Source organism: Coregonus clupeaformis, chromosome 29 (assembly GCF_020615455.1).
Source record: "Coregonus clupeaformis isolate EN_2021a chromosome 29, ASM2061545v1, whole genome shotgun sequence".
NCBI classification, from domain to species: domain Eukaryota; kingdom Metazoa; phylum Chordata; class Actinopteri; order Salmoniformes; family Salmonidae; genus Coregonus; species Coregonus clupeaformis.
Genome location: NC_059220.1, coordinates 2,367,486 through 2,386,398, shown reverse-complemented (window position 1 = coordinate 2,386,398; position 18,913 = coordinate 2,367,486). Strand labels below are relative to the sequence as shown.

The 18,913-nt window shown below is 45.2% G+C and overlaps 2 protein-coding genes across 2 annotated transcripts in view; one reads left to right on the top strand and one right to left on the bottom strand.

The window, feature by feature from the left end:
- Window positions 1–18,913, top strand: part of LOC121544221 (pecanex-like protein 1) — a 121,873-nt gene that overhangs the window by 77,951 nt on the left and 25,009 nt on the right. The window contains exons 17-26 of the mRNA XM_045209034.1: window positions 2,579–2,688; window positions 2,857–2,962; window positions 9,112–9,204; window positions 13,789–13,939; window positions 14,167–14,308; window positions 15,508–15,685; window positions 16,044–16,152; window positions 16,430–16,559; window positions 17,087–17,145; window positions 17,678–17,893. Of these exons, the coding sequence (XP_045064969.1) occupies window positions 2,579–2,688; window positions 2,857–2,962; window positions 9,112–9,204; window positions 13,789–13,939; window positions 14,167–14,308; window positions 15,508–15,685; window positions 16,044–16,152; window positions 16,430–16,559; window positions 17,087–17,145; window positions 17,678–17,893 (1,294 nt within the window). The remainder of the gene's footprint in view (window positions 1–2,578; window positions 2,689–2,856; window positions 2,963–9,111; window positions 9,205–13,788; window positions 13,940–14,166; window positions 14,309–15,507; window positions 15,686–16,043; window positions 16,153–16,429; window positions 16,560–17,086; window positions 17,146–17,677; window positions 17,894–18,913) is intronic.
- Window positions 11,400–12,451, bottom strand: LOC123482218 (zinc finger BED domain-containing protein 4-like). Its single transcript, XM_045209068.1, has 2 exons — window positions 12,263–12,451; window positions 11,400–12,068 (listed from the first exon to the last, which is right to left on the bottom strand). Exons 1-2 carry the CDS (start codon window positions 12,394–12,396, stop codon window positions 11,408–11,410), a joined length of 795 nt encoding a protein of 264 aa, XP_045065003.1. The 5' UTR covers window positions 12,397–12,451; the 3' UTR covers window positions 11,400–11,407.

Below are 18,913 nucleotides of genomic sequence, written 5' to 3'. Positions count from 1 at the left end.
CTTGTTTCTCATGGTCTGAGAGTCTTTAGGTACCTTTTGGCAAACTCCAAGCGGGCTGTCATGTGCCTTTTACTGAGGCGTGGCTTCCGTCTGGCCACTCTACCATAAAGGCCTGATTGGTGGAGTGCTGCAGAGATGGTTGTCCTTCTAGAAAGTTCTCCCATCTCCACAAACGAACTCTAGAGCTCTGTCAGAGTGACCATCGGGTTCTTGGTCACCTCCCTGACCAAGGCCCTTCTCCCCCGACTGCTCAGTTTGGCCGGGCGGCCAGCTCAGGGAAGAATCTTGGTGGTTCCAAACTTCTTCCATTTAAAAATGATGGAGGCCACTGTGTTCTTGGGGACCTTCAATGCTGCAGAAATTCTTTGGTACCCTTCCCCAGATCTGTGCCTCGACACAATCCTGTCTCGGAGCTCTACGGACAATTCCTTCGACCTCATGGCTTGGTTTTTGCTCTGACATGCAGTGTCAACTGTGGGACCTTATACAGACAGGTGTGTGCCTTTCCAAATCATGTCTAATCAATTGAATTTACTACAGGTGGACTCCAATCAAGTTGTAGAAACATCTCCAAGGATGATCAATGGAAACAGGATGCATCAGAGCTCAATTTCGAGTCTCATAGCAAAGGGTCTGAATACTTATGTAAATAAGGTTTCTGTTTTTTATTTTTAATACATTTGCAGAAATGTCTAAACCTGTTTTCGCGTTGTCATTATGAGGATTTTTATTTAATCTATTTTAGAATAAGTGGAAAAAGTCGGTGTCTGAATACTTTCCGAAGGCACTGTATGGAGTTGTGTTGTGTCAGAGGTAAGGGCCATCCACCAAGCCAATAGCAATAACTATAACGATAAACTACAGGCTACGTAATTATAAAATGTTGGTGAGCCTCCACACTAGAGGAAAGTTTGTTTATCGTTCTTCAGTCCTTCACCTGTCAATCAACTGATCAACACATCCTACTGCACACTGCCAATTAATAAGGAAGTAACTCAAGACCATTCAGTGCTTTCAGGATTCATTGTCATAGTGACAACTGCAAATAATGTTTCAATGTACGTGTAGGCCTAATGAAAAATACAGTAACTCGTATTTTAAATGTAGCAATTCAACAACAAACGCTGTTTAGCCTGCGCATCTTTTACAGGATGTTATTGCCTCGTTGCTCAAGTGGTTTGCAAGTTATTTCAATTTTTCACTGTCTTCATCTCTTGTGTCCTGTGCAACAATGTTATCAGCCGCTTTTTGTATTACAGTGCAATGATAAAACTGGGTGGGACAAAAATGCCAATTTCAGAATGTGTGGGGGGGGGGGGTTATGAAGAGATTATGAAGAGATTATGAAATGGCAGATATGTGCGTTCTTCCAGGCTGTGCTCTGGCCTATTGGAAAAGATGGGCTTCTCCTTTCCAACTCCCCTGCCCATTCTTAATGCTGTAGCCTATTTTACATCCAGCAAGCGTGCATCTCTCGTCTAATAGGCTAAAGAAAGTCGAAATAAGTGTCCAACAAGCTTTTGTAGTCTGGCTTTTCCTGGGCCTCTACAAGATTTAATTGGAATAGCCGTTGCAGTGGAGAGGCCAGGTGCGTAATTGCGCAACAGAACAAAGACAGACAGGCTCGACGTGTAGACTATAGCCTAAGTGAGAAGAGTATGCATATTATTATATATATATTATATATATATTATATATATTATATAATATATAAATATTATATAATATATTATATATATTATATTATATTATATATATATTCGGCTTAATACTGCAGTGAATATATCCAGTCAATTTACATGGTGAAAGGAGAAAAAAAAGTTGATCAGATAACGAAATCATCGGTAGCCTACACTATGTGCTCTCTCTCTCAGTCCCTGGTTAGCAGCTCGAAAAGCTACCCTATTGTTTCAGTTATTTATTTAGGGACAAGAAATGTATCCTACCTAGGCTACAACCACACAATGTAATGATGAATGTTATTATTGTTATCAAGTGGGTACAAAACTTTAGTCTAGGCTGTAAACTGCAGTGAATAGCCTAAGTGATTTGAATAACCGCTCAAAAGCCTGGCGTTTTGAAAGCATATTAATTTCGAAACGACTGCATCTAGCCTGGCTGACAGGGGCAACCATTTGGATCAGTTATGGGCTTTTTCTTGGCAGTTTAGCTTGCACGGTCCAGGCACATTAGCAGGCCAGTAATGTGGTGTATCTTTTTCAGGATGTATCGGCTAGCAGAAAAACATGCTAATGCAGGGATTTCTAGAGGCACAAATATGAATTATGGTGATGCACGAGCTCGGAGGAAGTTGTATCCGTAGTTTCCACGTTTTGGCTTCCGTGTTTTTTAAAAGCGTTCGAAAATTTGGGGGATTTAAGGAGACCTGGGAACGCCAATACATTCCCGTGTTGTTCTCTGTGATTCTAGGAGACCTGGGAACGCCAATACATTCCTGTGTTGTTCTCTGTGGTTCTAATGGGTTCTTATCGCTGTGATTCTAGGAGACCTGGGAACGCCAATACATTCCTGTGTTGTTCTCTGTGGTTCTAATGGGTTCTTATCGCTGTGATTCTAGGAGACCTGGGAACCCCAGCATATTCCTGTGTTATTTTCGGTGTTCTGTGGCCTCCTGGTGGCGGTCTCCTACCATCTGAGCCGGCAGAGCAGCGACCCCTCTGTACTCATGTGAGTATATCCTACAGGACCTCCCTCTTTTCTCTGGCCTCCATCTTTCTTTACTCAGCTTTCCTTGATGATTTGTCACTCTTACTAGTTTGGTTTGCTTTGTATTAGCTCTTTGATGATGGGATATATCAGTATGGGCCACTCACCAGTTGCCTTCTCTGTTTCCAGTTCCTTGGTGAAGTCCATGATTCTACCCAACCTGAAAAACAAGAACCCAGAAGACCCCCTGTCTGAGGTGCAGGACCCTTTACCCGAGAAGCTCAGGGGCTCCGTGGTGAGTAGATGGGTAGTTAGTTAGTTAACTAGGTAGGTAGGTAGTTAGTTAGTTAACTAGGTAGGTAGGTAGTTAGTTGGCAGATGTGCAGGACCATCTTACTGAGAAGCTCAGGGGCTCCGTGGATGTATTTCAAGGCCTACCTTCAAACTCAGTGCCTCTTTGCTTGACATCGTGGGAAAATCAAAAGAAATCAGCCAAGACCTCACAAATTGTAGACCTCCACAAGTCTGGTTCATCCTTGGGAGCAATTTCCAAACGTCTGAAGGTACCACGTTCATCTGTACAAACAATAGTACGCAAGTATAAACACCATGGGACCACGTAGCCGTCATACCGCTCAGGAAGGAGACGCGTTCTGTCTCCTAGAGATGAACGTACTTTGGTGAGAAAAGTGCAAATCAATCCCAGAACAACAGCAAAGGACCTTGTGAAGATGCTGGAGGAAACAGGTACAAAAGTATCTATATCCACAGTAAAACGAGTCCTATATCGACATAACCTGAAAGGCCGCTCAGCAAGGAAGAAGCCACTGCTCCAAAACCACCATAAAAAAGCCAGACTACGGTTTGCAACTGCACATGGGGACAAAGATCGTACTTTTTGGAGAAATGTCCTCTGGTCTGATGAAACAAAAATAGAACTGTTTGGCCATAATGCCCATCATTATGTTTGGCGGAAAAGGGGGGTTACTTGCAAGCCGAAGAACACCATCCCAACCGTGAAGCTCGGGGGTGGCAGCATCATGCTGTGGGGGTGCTTTGCTGCAGGAGGGACTGGTGCACTTCACAAAATAGATGGCATCATGAGGAAGGAAAATGATGTGGATATATTGAAGCAACATCTCAAGACATCAGTCAGGAAGTTAAAGCTTGTTTGCAAATGGGTCTTCCAAATGGACAATGGCCCCAAGCATACTTCCAAAGTTGTGGCAAAATGGCTTAAGGACAACAAAGTCAAGGTATTGGAGTGGCCATCACAAAGCCCTGACCTCAATCCTATAGGAAATTTGTGGGCAGAACTGAAAAAGCGTGTGCGAGCAAGGAGGCCTACAAACCTGACTCAGTTACACCAGCTCTGTCAGGATGAATGGGCCAAAATTCACCCAACTTATTGTGGGAAGCTTGTGGAAGGCTACCCGAAACGTTTGACCCAAGTTAAACAATTTAAAGGCAATGTTACCAAATACTAATTGAGTGTATGTAAACTTCTGACCCACTGGGAATGTGATGAAAGAAATAAAAGCTGAAATAAATCATTCTCTCTACTATTATTCGGACATTTCACATTCAAAAAATAAAGTGGCGATCCTAACTGACCTAAGACAGGGAATTTTTTACTAGGATTAAATGTCAGGAATTGTGAAAAACTGAGTTTAAATGTATTTGGCTAAGGTGTATGTAAACTTCCCACTTCAACTGTAGGTAGGTAGATAATTAGTTAGGTAATTAGTTAGATAGGTCATTTGTTGGTTAGCTAGTTATTTGTCAGAGGTGCAGGACCCTCTACCTGAGAAGCTCAGGGGCTCTGTGGTGAGTAGGTAGGTAGGTAGGTCTTGAGTTGGTTAGGGAGGTAGGTAATTAGTTGGTTGGCTGGTTAGTTAGTTGTCAGAGGTGCAGCAGGACCCTCTACCTGCGATGATTTGTAACACACTCAGAGATAATACAGTCAAAGCTATAGAAATAGAGCCATTCTAATGATCTGGTCAGAGCTGGGTCACTGTCTGGTTCTGCTGATGTTGAGGTCTGGTCAGAGCTGGGTCACTGTCTGGTCCTGCTGGTTCTACTAATGTTGATGTCTTGTTCTGCTGATGTTGATGTTTGATTCTACTAATGTTGATGTCTGGTCCAACTGGCTCCACTCAGGCCTCATTATTGAGTCTATGTAAATTCATCCTCCTCTCTCTCAATTCAATTCAATTCAATTTGCTTTATTGGCATGACTTTGGAGATTAAGTGATACATTTCCAATAGTAACATAAAATAATAATAATCAGTATTGTCAACGGGACAATCAGTAACAACAATAATAAGGGTAAAACATAACCATGTTTAGGCCGAGGTAGGTATAGTTTTTTGTGTGCTCTTGGGCAGTGATTCTCAACTGAAGGGTTGTGTGATTTTAAGGGGTCGTGGGTCTTTACACGTGCAGCGCGTCCACAGTGGTGAAATGGCTTGCTACGTTCGGTCTCACAGTGGTGAAATGGCTCGCTACGTTCGGTCTCACAGTGGTGAAATGGCTCGCTACGTTCGGTCTCACAGTGGTGAAATGGCTTGCTACGTTCGGTCTCGGGGGGTAGCTTGCTACGTTCGGTCTCGGAGGGTGGCTAGCTACGTTCGGTCTCGGAGGGTGGCTAGCTACGTTCGGTCTCGGGGGGTGGCTAGCTACGTTCGGTCTCGGAGGGTGGCTAGCTACGTTCGGTCTCGGAGGGTAGCTTGCTACGTTCGGTCTCGGAGGGTAGCTTGCTACGTTCGGTCTCGGAGGGTAGCTTGCTACGTTCGGTCTCGGAGGGTTTTCGCGCTGCACACACTCACTGACCAATACAATAACGTTCTCGTCTCACACACACACACACACACACACACACACACACACACACACACACCTGATCCAATGAAATTACATATTTCTCGACACACACACACACACACTGATACAATAGAAATGTCATTCTGCAACATTGTTTTGTTTTAAATGTTGGCACGTCCAATCAGATAACACAGATCTTCTTCCGACAGCAAGCTTGGTTGACAGCATAATTATGCAGATGTGTTCTGCAGGCATTGCACATGTGGATAGTTAGCTGTCGTTTAACTCAAATAGGCTAGCTGTCAGAGTAAAATCATGGACACGTTTTTGGTAGAGGTGGTGGTGGAGGTGGCGGTGGTGGTGGCGGTGGTGGTGGAGGTGGAGGTGGTGGTGGTGGTGGCGGCGGTGGTGGCGGTGGTGGTGGAGGCGCCGCCGAGGCTGTCTTTAACACGATGGATATGTACCTGGGCTCCGTGGGACTGGCCTGGGATGAGTGCGTCGGTGTGACCACTGATGGGGGCAGCTGCCATGACGGGAAAGCACCCCGGAGTAGTAAAGTGGATCCTGGAGAGAGCACCGAGTGAAACGTAGAACTACTGCTTCCTACACAGGGAGGCATTGGCAGCGGAGGACATGGAGGACAGCGGAGGACATGGAGGACAGCGGAGGACATGGAGGACATGGAGGACAGCGGAGGACATGGAGGACAGCGGAGGACATGGAGGACATGGAGGACAGCGGAGGACATGGAGGACAGCGGAGGACATGGAGGACATGGAGGACATGTTGCCTGAGTTTCCACGCCACTCTCCAGAATGTGATCAAGTGTGTCAACTATATGTGTGTCGACCAGACTAACATTAAGCATCTCCAATCCAAAGTTAAATCTAGAATCGGCTTCCTGTTTCGCAAACAAAGCCTCCTTCACTCATGCTGCCAAACATGCCCTCGTAAAATGGACTATCCTACCGATCCTTGACTTCGGCGATGTCATTTACAAAATAGCTTCCAACACTCTACTCAGCAAATTGGATGTAATCTATCACAGTGCCATCCGTTTTGTCACCAAAGCCCCATATACTACCCACCGTTGTGACCTGTACGCTCTTGTTGGCTGGTCCTCACTACATATTCGTCGCCAAACCCACTGGCTCCAGGCCATCTATAAATCACTGCTAGGCAAATCCCTGTCTTGACCAGTGAGATACACCTCCTTTGGCCGCCATTCCTTCCAGTTCTCTGCTGCAAATGACTGGAACGAACTGCAAAAATCTCTGAAGCTGGAGACACTTATCTCCCTCACTAACTTTAAGCATCAGTTGTCAGAGCACCTTACCGATCACTGCACCTGTACACAGCCCATCTGTAATTAGACCAACCAACTACCTCATCCCCATATTGTTATTTATTTTGCTCATTTGCACCCCAGTATCTCTATTTGCACATCATCTTCTGCACATCTATCATTCCAGTGTTAATACTAAATTATAATTGTAATTATTTTGCACTATGGCCTATTTATTGCCTTACCTCCATAACTTACTACATTTGCACACACTGTATATATATTTTCTGTTGTATTTTTGACTTTATGTTTTTTACCCCATATGTAACTCTGTGTTGTTTTTATTGCGCTGCTTTGCTTTATCTTGGCCAGGTCGCAGTTTGTAAATGAGAACTTGTTCTCAACTGGCTTACCTGGTGAAATAAAGGTGAAATAAAAAAAATATCTAAAGAGTTCCACAAAAAGCAGGTGTTTCCAGGCCTTCTGCAGGGATATGGGGAGCAAGCACCATCAGGTGCTTTATCATGCAGAGGTCCGCTGGCTTTCCAGTGGTAAAGTGTTGAGTCGATTTTATGAGCTTCGAGCGGAAATTGCTGCGTTTCTTTCGGAAAACAAGTCACCTCTGGCCAAACATTTCCATTTGTGAGGAATGTCTCGCTCAGGTTGCCTACCTGGCAGATATTTCTGATCATCTGAATTCGCTCAATGTGTCAACGCGAGGGAAGGGGGGCACAATCGATTTTAACGGAGGGACAAAGAGGATGCCTTCAAGATGAAGTTTACCGTTTGGGCAAATCATGTTTCTAACGGGAGGATTGACATGTTTCCCAATGCTGATTTCGAGATTCAGAATCTGATCAACAAAGCGCACGGCGACACACTGGAAAAAAAACCTGTTTAAACAGCATCTTGTCAAGCTGCAGGGAAAGTTTTGCGACTTCTTCCCGGAGGAGAAGAGGAGACGACGACTGGATACGGGGGACCCCTTTCGAATGGAGATGGGAAGCGTCACGTTGCCAAGCAACGAAGAGGATCAGCTGGTGAAGCTGTTGTTTGAGCTCGGACTGAACACGCGCTTCGCGGAAATGACAGTTCTGGTGCAGCGTAGTGGGAGAAGTATCCTGCTCTCGCCTGTCGATCAGAATCATGCTACCATTCAGCACTACCCATCTGTGTGGAAGTGGCTTCTCTGCTGTGGCCGTCATGCAGAAACAAACTGGACAGCCAGCATGACCTCCGAGTTGCCACGTCAACCATCACCCCAGACTTCCAATAAACATATCGAACTGAAGAAACACCCCCAGCTTCCCGCTGATAGGCCACACCCACACACACAATAAATAAACAGGTTAATGAGTTATTGTTCACAATGTTAATTATTATTGTTAATTAATTCTGACATTCATATTACATTTTATTGAACTGATTAAAAACGTACACCTTAAAAAAAAAAAAAAAAAACATTTCACGGTTGTGAAACTATTCACAAGGTAATTGAAGATTTAAGAATTCCTAATGATTTGTATTTGTATTTTTTTAAACACTGGTATGTGTTACTGTTCATTTAACATTATTGGACTGGTTTTGATGTCAAGTTCTGAGTCCGGTCATTTATTACACCCCACTCCTGAACTGGTTGCCTAATTAAATGGCTTATTCTCTTGACTTGATAATAAATGTTTTCTCAGTGAACATGGCTGTGTAATGACTTACTTTAATACCATAATAGTAGCCCATTGAGACGGAATCTATCTTGCAAGTGAAACCTGCCCAAGTAGGCAGCTGCAATACAGCGTTACAAAATGTAATCGTCAACAGTCCATAATATTGGGTCGCGACTCAATTGTCATTGTTAAATTTGGGTCCCCGGGCAAAACCAGTTGTGAACCACTGCTCTAGGGCAATGGTGTCTAGCTGGAATTTGTATTTGTAGTCTTGGCAACTGGACCTTTTTTTTGGAACACCATTTTTTTTGTCTTACTGCTATTTGCTGTCAGGGCCCAGGTCTGACATAATCTGTGCAGAAGATCTAGGTGCTCCAACCCCTTCTCTCCTAATCCAATCAGAGCTGGGTCGCTGTCATGTCTCTGGGCTGTAGGCCAAGGATGTTAATGTTGATGTGGAATTCCAAACCTTACTGTTCTTATGCGTAGACATCAATATCAACCACCCCTGGTTCTCTCCTGGCTGGTCCCAGATCTGTTTGGGTCTTTTTATTTATTAGGATTCCCATTAGCTCACCCCCAGGAAGAGTAGCTTCCTGGGGGTGTTGGCTACACAGCCCCTGTTAGTCTGTCTGTCTCCTAACCTAACCGTCTTCCTGTCTGTCCCTCAGAACGAGCGTCTGCACTCTGACCTGATCGTCTGCGTCGTCATCGCCGTCCTCTACTTCGCCATCCATGTCAGCACCGTGTTCATCGTTCTGCAGGTACAGTAGAGTACAGCTCTGCCATGTCAGCACCATGTTCATTCATCATAGGTACACGTCAACTATGACAGACAAATTGAGAAAAAAAATCCAGAAAATCACATTGTAGGATTTTTTATGAATTTATTTGCAAATTATGGTGGAAAATAAGTATTTGGTCACCTACAAACAAGCAAGATTTCTGGCTCTCACAGACCTGTAACTTCTTCTTTAAGAGGCTCCTCTGTCCTCCACTCGTTACCTGTATTAATGGCACCTGTTTGAACTTGTTATCAGTATAAAAGACACCTGTCCACAACCTCAAACAGTCACTTCCAAACTCTACTATGGCCAAGACCAAAGAGCTGTCAAAGGACACCAAAAACAAAATTGTAGACCTGCACCAGGCTGGGAAGACTGAATCTGCAATAGGTAAGCAGCTTGGTTTGAAGAAATCAACCGTGGGAGCAATTATTAGGAAATGGAAGACATACAAGACCACTGATAATCTCCCTCGATCTGGAGCTCCACGCAAGATCTCACCCTGTGGGGTCAAAATGATCACAAGAACGGTGAGCAAAAATCCCAGAACCACACAGGGGGACCTAGTGAATGACCTGCAGAGAGCTGGGACCAAAGTAACAAAGCCTACCGTCAGTAACACACTACGCCGCCAGGGACTCAAATCCTGCAGTGCAAGACGTGTCCCCCTGCTTAAACCAGTACATGTCCAGGCCCGTCTGAAGTTTGCTAGAGTGCATTTGGATGATCCAGAAGAGGATTGGGAGAATGTCATATGGTCAGATGAAACCAAAATAGAACTTTTTGGTAAAAACTCAACTCGTCGTGTTTGGAGGACAAAGAATGCTGAGTTGCATCCAAAGAACACCATACCTACTGTGAAGCATGGGGGTGGAAACATCATGCTTTTGGGGCTGTTTTTCTGCAAAGGGACCAGGACGACTGATCCGTGTAAAGGAAAGAATGAATGGGGCCATGTATCGTGAGATTTTGAGTGAAAACCTCCTTCCATCAGCAAGGGCATTGAAGATGAAACGTGGCTGGGTCTTTCAGCATGACAATGATCCCAAACACACCGCCCGGGCAACGAAGGAGTGGCTTCGTAAGAAGCATTTCAAGGTCCTGGAGTGGCCTAGCCAGTCTCCAGATCTCAACCCCATAGAAAATCTTTGGAGGGAGTTGAAAGTCCGTGTTGCCCAGCGACAGCCCCAAAACATCACTGCTCTAGAGGAGATCTGCATGGAGGAATGGGCCAAAATACCAGCAACAGTGTGTGAAAACCTTGTGAAGACTTACAGAAAACGTTTGACCTGTGTCATTGCCAACAAAGGGTATATTACAAAAGTATTGAGAAACTTTTGTTATTGACCAAATACTTATTTTCCACCATAATTTGCAAATAAATTCATTAAAAATCCTACAATGTGATTTTCAGGAAAAAAAATTCTCATTTTGTCTGTCATAGTTGACGTGTACCTATGATGAAAATTACAGGCCTCTCTCATCTTTTTAAGTGGGAGAACTTGCACAATTGGTGGCTGACTAAATACTTTTTTCCCCCACTGTGTGTGTGTATATATATATATGTGTATATATATATGTGTATATATATATATATATATGTGTATATATATATATATATATATATATATATATATTAGGGTTGTCAAATGATTAAAATTTTTAATCAAATTAATCAGAATTTTCAGTGGATTAATCATGATTAATCACTATTTGCAATTACACCTGAATCCTAACCATTTTTTTTTCTGAAATGCATACCAAAAGATAAATAACAGGACACAGATACATAATTTTCATATTATGTCTGTTTATTAACACAGCCAAATAATGGTGTTTTAAATCAAGCTGAAACATACTACACACCATAATATTTGTCTTTGTAATGTTCCATCACTTCCTCTTTGGCATTCCTCTTAACCAGGATGTACAATTTACAGTATTCAATTGAACAGAAAGCAATAAATGTAGTCAAATCATAACAGTGACCTACCACATTTTTGCACAATTTGAGTCATCTGTGGAAAAAAACATTTTCAATAAAACTTTTAAATCAAACCAAAGAACAATCTTTTACCTTTTCCTCCATTCTTTAATCCAGTTGCTCAAAAAATCCAGTTGCTAACTACTATAACATGTTGCACTGAAACTGGTCTTTTTGTTTGAACATCACCTTTCAAATCTACTGAGCTTCATCATCTTTCAGCCAGTTGCTGAGGCAAACTAACTTGTTCACATTTTCTGAAAGTAAAGCTGACCTTTTCTTGTTCACAATGTGACCTGCAACTGAGAAAAGTCGTTCACAGGGAACAGTGGTTGCAGGAGTGGCTAGATATTTGTGAGCTAGTGAGGCCAGCTTCTCATGGGCTCCTGAATGAGATGCCCACCACCTCAAGGGGCAGTCCTCCAATTTAATGGTGGGCTCTGCTCTGTACCTCTGTATGGCAGGTTGGACCTCTTCATCTTCTGATTCTGAATCTGAGCCCATTTGCAGAAGGCTGATTTTCTTCCTGGGTGGCCCATCATCATGTGTCTGTGAAGACCTTCTGGGTGATTCTTGTTGCAGCATCCCTTCAAGTGTGGTCCACACCTCTTCCCTGTCTGTCTTGGGCAGGCATTTCAAGTCTTTGAAACGAGGATCCAAAACTGTAGCAATCTGGAGCCATGCATTGTTGAGCTGTTCTTGACGGGATGCTAGGTCCTCCTTGAACTTGGTCTTGAATCTCACCACATATGCAGGGTCCTCATCACAGGCTTCCATCTTGAGACGCAAGTGGCAGAGAGAAGGTAGTACCACAGAACAGGAGACATAGGCCTCTCCACCCAGGAGCTCAGTTACATACCTACGCACACAAACACACACACATGCACACAGAGACAGTGTATTATTAGAACAGTGGTTATCAACATATTATTATTATTATTATCATCATCATTATTTTTTACATAGATACATGTTATTGATATTTGACTTGGTTTAATTCATTCCAGAAAATAATCAAAGCGATGTTATTTGATAAGTTACAGACTGATTTACCTGCATGGCTCTAGAAGTGTCTCCAGCCTCTGCAGTTTATCCCACTCTGCTGCGGTCGGCAAAACGAGTTTGTGCTCCTGATTGTCCAGGGCTGCGATGACAGCCTCTTTATTTCTGCTCACGCGCTTGACCATTTCCAGCGTCGAATTCCAACGTGTTGGAACATCCTGGATCAATGGCTCTTGCTTCTTTCCCCAGGCTGACTTGTTGTGCTTGAAGCTCCGCAGCATTTGCTGGGCTGTGCTTAAAATGACCGACAACTTTGCGAGCCTTGGCCAAAGCATTTACAAAGCCGCTGTCAGCAAGACTCACTGTGACACTTCTCTGCACCATGTGAGCGACACAGTTCATGTGTTCATAGCGTGTAAGTCGAATTGCGGCAACCATGTTGCGTGCACTGTCAGTCCCAATGGTTGTAGTCTTGCCCTCGATGTCCCACTCACGTGCAACAGACAGGAACTGTTCTTTACAAGCCTCCGCAAAATGACGCTCCTCAGTTTTTAATATAGTCAGCGCAAAAGACTTCAGTTCCCACGTGTCACTGATTAAATGTGCAGTTACTCCGAGGTAATTGTTGTTACTCACTGATGTCCAATGGTCTCCTGTCAGGGCGATATGATTTACTTGAGCCAAGACCTCTTTCCTTTTTTCTTTTTCGTTTTCATAGAGCTCGTGGATTTTCTTCATAACTGTGGCTCTTGACGGTGGCTTATAGAATGAGTCTTGAGACGCCACTTGCAAAACATCAAGGAAACCTGAGTCTTCTACAATGCTAATGGGTCTACAATCCTTTGCAATCCATTTTGCTATTGTGTTGGTCAAATTATCTGAGGTTGATTTTGTTAATTGCCTGCAAACATTCAGCGTGGTCTGGCGCAAACCACTTGCTGAATCTGACGGCCCAGCAAACGCATGTTTGGCGTTGACATGGTACTTCAAGCTTGAACAGCTCCGGTGAAATTGAAACTCCTTCTTACAAATCTTGCAAATAACCTTGTACTTGTTAACTGTACCATCATCATTCTTTTTATATTTGAATCCGTCAATAGGCCCACTTTGCTCACCTTGCTCCATCTCGCCTCTAGCTCCCAACCACTTTCCTGACCTGAATAATTTGTCACACTGCGCATGCGTGCAATGCGTTAAAAAAATTGACGTAATTAACAGCAAACAACTAATTAACGTCGTTAACGCGCTATTTTTGACAGCCCTAATATATATATATTGTATGCACTCACTAACTGTAAGTCGCTCTGGATAAGAGCGTCTGCTAAATGACTAAAATGTCAAATAAAAAAAATGTCTCCATCTCTTTTTGCCGTTGTGCCCTTGAGTAAGGCACTAAACTGCTTTGGTGGCATTGCAATGCTCCTGGTTTCCAACCTCTTGGTGTGTGTCGAGCAGTTGAGTCCTTATAAGGAAAGACCTGATTTAAGATAAGTTGACACTATATAATTTTTTTAATCTTATCACATGTATGACGTCTTTGTATGTTAAACTCTGTCTCGTTTCCCTGTGTACCCCAGCCGTTCCTGAGTTACGTGCTCTACTCTCTACTGGGGGCCGTGGGCCTGCTAACCCACTACCTGCTGCCACAAGTCCGCAAGCAGCTGCCCTGGTACTGCCTCTCACAGCCACTGCTCAAGACCAAGGAGTACCACCAGTTGGAGGTCAGGGGTCAGTCACCCCAAGTTCGTTTACCTTATCTCAGTTGAATCCACTGATTTTTGTAGGCTAAGTCTCTCAGGGTAAGAGCGTCTGCTCAATGACTAAAATTGATATTTGAGTACCCCACGGGAGGTGGTGGGAAGTTATTTTCCAAGTGTCAATAAAACAAATATAAAGTGTAATGAGAACATACGTACCCACTTGGCTAACTGACGTAACGAACCCTTTGTTTGTAGGTGAGGCGCATGTGATGTGGTTTGAGAGGCTCTATGTGTGGCTGTTGTTCTTGGAGAAGAATGTTCTGTATCCCCTGGTCATCCTCAACGAGCTGAGTGGCAGTGCCAGGGAACTGGCCAGTCCCAGGAAACTGGACACTGAGTGAGTCCTCTACCTACTAGTAAATATCTAACTGTCCCTCTGTCTGTCCCTCTGTCTGTCCGTCCGTCCATCTCTCTCTGTCTGTCCCTCTCTCTCTGTCTGTCCCTCTCTCTCTCTCTCTCCTCTCTCTCTGACCCTGTCTCTCTCTCTCTCTCTCTCTCTCTCTCTCTCTCTCTCTCTCTCTCTCTCTCTGATCTCCCTCTCTGTCTGTCTGTCTCTCTCTCTCTCCTCTCCCTGTCTGTCTGTCTGTCTCTCTCCTCTCCCTCTCTGTCTGTCTGTCTCTCTCTCTCTCCTCTCCCTGTCTCTGTCTCTCTCCTCTCCCCGTCTCTGTCTCTCTCTCTCTCTCTCTCTCCTCTGTCTGTCTGTCTGTCTTCTTTATATCTTCTGCATGTTTCTTTCTCCCTCTGTCTGTCCCTCTGTCTGTCCGTCCGTCCATCTCTCTCTGTCTGTCTGTCCCTCTCTCTCTGTCTGTCCCTCTCTCTCTCTCTCTCTCCTCTCTCTCTGACCCTGTCTCTCTCTCTCTCGCTCTCTCTCTCTCTCTCTCTCTCTGATCTCCCTCTCTGTCTGTCTGTCTCTCTCTCTCTCCTCTCCCTGTCTGTCTGTCTGTCTCTCTCCTCTCCCTCTCTGTCTGTCTGTCTCTCTCTCTCTCTCCTCTCCCTGTCTCTGTCTCTCTCTCTCTCCTCTCCCTGTCTGTCTGTCTGTCTCTCTCCTCTCCCTCTCTCTCTCTCTCTCTCTCTCTCTCTCTCTCTCTCTCTCTCCTCTCGCCGTCTCTGTCTCTCTCTCTCTCTCTCCTCTGTCTGTCTGTCTTCTTTATATCTTCTGCATGTTTCTTTCTCCTCTGTGGATTGTCTCTCTGTTCTGTGTCTCACATGGTAACCCAGTGTGCAAAGGTGGTTGAAGTGAGGTCAGTTTACACCCAGTTTCCAATCAGCTGGTAATCTGTAATCTATCCTGTTGTATTTTGTATTTGTGTCATCTTAACCAACTAGTTAAGCAGGAGTCTTCATGTACCTTGGTTGGTCTTATAACATCCTATTCTTATCTCTCTTTTCATCTCCCCCCTCTCTCTCCCCCCCCCCTCTCTCCTCCCCCTCCTCTCTCTCTCTCTCTCCCCCCCCCTCTCTCTCCTCCCCCTCCTCTCTCTCTCCCCCTCCTCTCTCTCTCCCCCCTCTCTCTCCTCCCCCTCCTCTCCTCTCCAGGGTTGGAGCGTTGATGATAACAGTGGCAGGTCTGAAGCTGCTTCGTTCCTCCTACAGTAGCCCCACCTACCAGTACATCACAGTACTCTTCACCGTCCTCTTCTTCACCTTCGACTACCGCAACCTCTCGGAGACCCTGCTGCTGGACCTCTTCCTCATGTCCATCGTCTTCAGCAAGGTGACAAAGCATTTTACCCTGACATCTGGGCCCTGTTCATTAGGGCACACAGTTCAATAGTTAGTTGTGTTTTTCCTCCTACTGCCACACAGCCCTCTGCTATGTAATGGGATATACAGGTTGTTCAGTGTATAGAACATCCAACTAGTGTCTGTGTAGTTCAGATGAGTTTAACACTCTCTCTCTCTCTCTGTCTCTCTCTCTCTCTCTCTCTCTCTCTCTGTCTCTCTCTCTCTCTCTCTGTCTCTCTCTCTCTCTCTGTCTGTCTGTCTGTCTGTCTGTCTGTCTGTCTGTCTGTCTGTCTGTCTCTCTCTCTCTCTCTCTCTCTCTCTCTCTCTGTCTCCCCCCCATCCTGTAGCTGTGGGAGCTGTTCTACAAGCTGTGTTTTGTCTACACCTACATCGCTCCCTGGCAGATCACCTGGGGGTCGGCCTTCCACGCCTTCGCCCAGCCCTTCGCCCAGCCTCGTATCCTTCATTCACCGGGCTCACCATAGACCTCCACATCACTAGTGTCAGTCCAACCTCAGCAGATGGTTAAAGAGCTTTGGCTCCGTTATCAGCTCTACGTCCGTGTTAAACCCCAGTCAGATGTTAAAGGACTTGATACACAGCCAACCCTTTCCTTGACTGCTTTCACCCGGATAATGTCATCAATTATTTTGGGGACTTGGTGTCTCTATGATTTATGAAAGGTCTTGTGCTGTTTCTTCTAAAGCTCCTTGACTCCTTAGCCCTCTCCCAGACTCTGCCATGCTGCTTGTTCAGGCTGTGGTGTCAGCAGTCCTCTCTACTCCGCTCAACCCCTTCCTGGGCAGCGCCATCTTCATCACCTCCTATGTCAGACCCGTCAAGTTCTGGGAGAGAGACTACAAGTAACGAGCTCTCTGATACTGCTATGGCCGTGTTCTGATTCTTTACCCTCCTCCCAAAGTGTACCCTGTGTTCTGACTCTTTACCCTCCTCCCAAAGTGTACCCTGTGTTCTGATTCTTTACCCTCCTCCCAAAGTGTACCCTGTGTTCTGATTCTTTACCCTCCTCCCAAAGTGTACCCTGTGTTCTGATTCTTTACCCTCCTCCCAAAGTGTACCCTGTGTTCTGATTCTTTACCCTCCTCCCAAAGTGTACCCTGTGTTCTGACTCTTTACCCTCCTCCCAAAGTGTACCCTGTGTTCTGACTCTTTACCCTCCTCCCAAAGTGTACCCTGTGTTCTGACTCTTTACCCTCCTCCCAAAGTGTACCCTTGCACACTGCCTCTCATGGTTCCACGAAGGGGAGAGTGCTAGTGTACACTCCGGGAGAAGAGTTAAAAAATTAGAATCAGTGTATTGATTTGACTCCTGTTGGTAAATTTTTGTTTGTCTGTGTGTGATTCTTGCCTGATCTGTTGTCTATTGCAGCACTAAGAGAGTGGATCACTCCAACACCAGACTGGCGTCTCAGCTGGACAGAATCCCAGGTGGAGGTCTTTATCTGTAGCTACGGTTTAACTCACAGTCCAATTTTATCGACTAGAGTACTCTGATCTAGCCGTATTACCAAACGTTCTTCTCACCTTCAGCTTGCGTACACGGTTCATGTACCTTGGTTGGAAAGAGGCAGTAGTAAATCCTATATAATTACTTGTGCTACTTCCAGTAGCCTCAGGTTTTCAACGCTAGCCTCTCACCATTCAACTAAACATATTCGACTACCATAAACATACTTTGGACCAGCTGAAGAAAGTCACACAATTTTCATTCAGGAAAATGTCCCTTTGTAGTTGAGCTTAATTCCTCCCTCCCTCCCTCCCTCCCTCCCTCCCTCCCTCCCTCCCTCCCTCCCTCCCTCCCTCCCTCCCTCCCTCCCTCCCTCCCTCCCTCTCTCCCTCTCTCCCTCTCTCCCTCTCTCCCTCTCTCCCTCCCTCCCTCCCTCCCTCCCTCCCTCCTTCCTTCCCTCCCTCCCTCCCTCCGTCCCTCCTTCCTTCCTTCCTTCCTTCCTTCCTCCTCCAGGTTCTGACGACAACAACCTGAACTCTATCTTCTATGAGCACCTGACGCGCTCCCTGCAGCACAGCCTGTGTGGGGATCTGCTGCTGGGCCGCTGGGGCAACTATGGGACAGGGGACTGCTTCATCCTGGCTTCAGAATACCTCAACGCCCTGGTTCACCTGGTGGAGATCGGCAACGGACTGGTCACCTTCCAGCTCCGAGGACTGGAGTTCAGAGGTCGGGAGGAGGAGGGACTCTCAAATTAGGCCTTGTAGCATAGTGTGTATATGAAGTGTTCCGGGTTGAGTCCCAAATGGGACCCTATTCAATATATAGTGGGTATTTACTTTATAGTGCACTACTTCAGGCTCTGGTCAAAAGTAGTGGACTATATAGGGAATAGGGTGCCATTTGAGACCACCACCCCCCCAGGTCTTGAAGTTGCCTTGTGGAATTGGGGCCTAAAATGTCTTTAGCTTCTAAGACGTTGGGGGAAAGGGGGGAAAGGGGAAAAAGGGGGAAGGGAAAGGGAAAGGGGAAGGGGGAAAAGGGGGAAGGGGGAAAAGGGGGAAGGGGGGAAAAGGGGGAAGGGGGAAGAAGGAAAGGGGGAGGGGAAAGGGAAGGGGGGGAAGGGGGTTCTAAGCTGGGAAGGGGGAAAGGGGGTTCTAAGCTGACTAATGGAATTGTTTTGAGATGGGCGTACTATGGCTCATTTAGCGATTTGATTTAGAATTTTAGGACCCCTTTAGGTATAAGAAAATATATATATATAAAAAATGATTTGAGAAAATATTTATTTTGGCCTTTACTACTAAAGCCCATAGAAACACATTGAATAACACATTCATAAAGGACAGTCAAAACATAAATCATAAAGCGTCTGTACTATATCTAGGAGATATAAAAAAGCATTTTAATTTTAAATCACATATTTAAACCCTTTTTCTGGGTAGGCACAAAACTACCTTCATACTTCCATTAGTTTTTTTTAAAAATCTGTACCTTCAGACGAGTCCCGTGACACTTGTGGGGGGTCGTAGAGCAAACCGGAGAACACCACCGTGTTCGTGAGAATCTCCCCTTTCCACAGTGGGGTCCCATTAGTTTGTATGTCCAACCGTTCGGACGCCACAGACGTTTTCGTGAGAATAATGATTTTCGGGATGTCTCATGGTCTGAAAAACACCGCTCTAGCTCTGTCACCTTTCACCGCAGATGTGGACACTGTTGGATGCGGTGGATTGAGACTCATCCGCG

What these genes read in the sequence shown, in the direction of transcription:
- LOC123482218 (XM_045209068.1), bottom strand. Translation starts at nt 12,396, where the DNA reads ATGGTCAAGCGCGTGAGCAGAAATAAAGAGGCTGTCATCGCAGCCCTG. An exon ending in ACACTTCTAGAGCCATGCAG is followed by an intron (nt 12,069 to 12,262) that starts GTAAATCAGTCT and finishes TTGTGTGCGTAG; the next exon opens with GTATGTAACTGAGCTCCTGG.